General features: G+C 51.4%; 1 protein-coding gene across 2 annotated transcripts in view; it reads right to left on the bottom strand.

Moving 5' to 3' along the window:
- Positions 1–2500, bottom strand: part of sema3fb (sema domain, immunoglobulin domain (Ig), short basic domain, secreted, (semaphorin) 3Fb) — a 64997-nt gene that overhangs the window by 25626 nt on the left and 36871 nt on the right. For both annotated transcript variants that reach the window (XM_017450716.3, XM_053674028.1), the window contains exon 3: positions 835–995. In XM_017450716.3, the coding sequence (XP_017306205.1) occupies positions 835–995 (161 nt within the window). The remainder of the gene's footprint in view (positions 1–834; positions 996–2500) is intronic.

The following is a 2500-nucleotide window of genomic DNA, read 5'->3' as shown; positions in this document are numbered from 1 at the left end:
GAGGCTTAGGGACAGTGGTGGTTTAGGGACAGTGGTGGCTTAGGGGCAGTGGTGGCTTAAGGGCAGTGGAGGCTTAGGGACAGTGGAGGCTTAGGGGCAGTGGAGGCTTAGGGACAGTGGTGGTTTAGGGACAGTGGTGGTTTAGGGGCAGTGGTGGCTTAGGGGCAGTGGAGGCTTAGGGACAGTGGTGGTTTAGGGACAGTGGTGGTTTAGGGACAGTGGTGGCTTAGGGGCAGTGGTGGCTTAGGGGCAGTGGAGGCTTAGGGACAGTGGTGGTTTAGGGACAGTGGAGGCTTAGGGACAGTGGTGGCTTAGGGGCAGTGGTGGCTTAGGGGCAGTGGAGGCTTAGGGACAGTGGTGGTTTAGGGACAGTGGTGGCTTAGGGGCAGTGGTGGCTTAAGGGCAGTGGAGGCTTAGGGACAGTGGAGGCTTAGGGGCAGTGGTGGCTTAAGGGCAGTGGTGGCTTAGGGACAGTGGAGGCTTAAGGGCAGTGGTGGCTTAGGGACAGTGGAGGCTTAGGGACAGTGGAGGCTTAGGGGCAGTGGAGGCTTAGGGGCAGTGGAGGCTTAGGGGCAGTGGTGGCTTAGGGACAGTGGAGGCTTAGGGGCAGTGGTGGCTTAGGGGCAGTGGAGGCTTAGGGGCAGTGGAGGCTTGGCGGTTAAGGCTTGGGGTTACTGATCAGAAGGGCAGGGGTTCAAGCCCCAGCACTGCGAAGCTGCCATGGTTGGGTTTTGTAGCTTTTGTGGCAGGCGGAACTTGTGTGCTGCAGTGTGTGTGGACAGACAGGAAGTCAGTGTGTGTGTGTGTGTGTGTGTGTGTGTGTGTGAAACGTACGATGAGCGGCTGGTGGTTGATGTCGTGGAGGTCCAGAGACAGGATGAAGTCTTTGCTCCCTACGTACATGCGGTCGTGATCCTCATCCATGCGCAGGATCCGGTAATCCGACGTGTTTAACAGGAAGGAGAAATGATGCGCCGTGTTCGTGGACCTCAGTTCTGCCGGGAGAGAGAGAGAGAGGGCGGGAGAGAGAGAGAGAGGGAGAGAGAGACACACAAAGAGAGTGGGCGAGAGAGACACACAAAGAGAGTGGGCGAGAGAGAGAGAGAGAGCAAGAGAGAGAGAAAGGGAGAGAGAGAGAGAGAAAGAGAGTGAGGGCGAGAGAGAGGGAGGGAGAGACACAGAGAGACAGGGAGAGAGAGAGAGAGATTAGAAAAGGTTTACAATTTTTTTACCTCATAAAACACACTAAACGATACACACACACACACACACACACACACACACACACACACACACACACAACATGTCTGTCATTCACCCAAAGATAGTGAGTGAAAATAAATCACTGACCCCTCAGCTAACACAGAGGGAGCGTAAATTTCCCATCATGCCTTGCTGTGACACATCTAAATATACAGCTGGTGCCAATACACAGTGATTGATGGTGTGTTTGTGTAGTCTGATTTATTGTACCACGGCGAGGGTGTGTTTGTAGGTCAGAGACATGACTGACAGCTGTTGGGACAGTGTGTGTGTGTGTGTGTGTGTGTGTGTGTTTCTATTAGATTATTTGTGTTGGAAAGTTGGGCTGAATGATCGGTCACTACAGCCAAACATAGTCGAGAGAGAGAGAGTGAAAGAGAGAGAGAGATGGTCCTCATGTCTCGCTCTTGTCCGTCAACGTCTCCTCAACGTCTGTTTATTTTAAAGCGACTCCCTCTGACCATCTGCTTTAAAAATACCTGACTGTCAATAAATAGATAGAGAGAGAGACAGAACGAGTGAGACACAAGATACCAAAAATGAGAGAGAGAGAGAGAGAGAGAGAGAGGGAGAGATACAGATAGACAGACAGACAGAAAGAGAGACAGAGAGAGTGAACGAGTGTAATTCAGTCTCTCACTCGTCTCGGGTTTCTCTCTCTACAGTAACACTCTCCCTCCTGTGGCTTCCAAAAATGAACGAGTGTTTCAGAAACAAAGCCTCCCACTGTGTGTGTGTGTGTGTGTGTGTGTGTGTGTGTGTGTGTGTGTGTGCGCGCCATAAGGACCGTGTTAGAGCTACACTGGCTTCTGTAAAGGATTTCCTGGCCTCTAATTGACTCACTGTTGGTGTGCGAATGAAAGCAGATCGCACTGTATGCACACACACACACACACACACACACACACACACACACACACACACACACACACACACACACAGCTCAGAAGGAGAGGGAGACAGACAGAGAGAGACAGAGAGAGAGAGAGGTACAGTTATTACTCCGGAACCATCCTTCCCCGGGTGAGTATTTACATCACTGTATACATGAAAGTGGGCGGAGTTTCACTGCGAGAGAGTCTTTAAGTAACGCTAGACCTGCACAAGCTAACATCAGCTCCCCTTCTACACGGGAATCGACACTAAATATTTCACATCACTTCAGTCACGCTTAGATCTCCGAATTCCTCACCTCACGCCCGTCCTGATAAGCACACCTCGGAGATGTTAAACCACA

Source organism: Ictalurus punctatus, chromosome 21, assembly GCF_001660625.3.
Source record: "Ictalurus punctatus breed USDA103 chromosome 21, Coco_2.0, whole genome shotgun sequence".
Lineage (NCBI taxonomy): Eukaryota > Metazoa > Chordata > Actinopteri > Siluriformes > Ictaluridae > Ictalurus > Ictalurus punctatus.
This window is presented reverse-complemented; position numbering and strand designations above follow the sequence as displayed.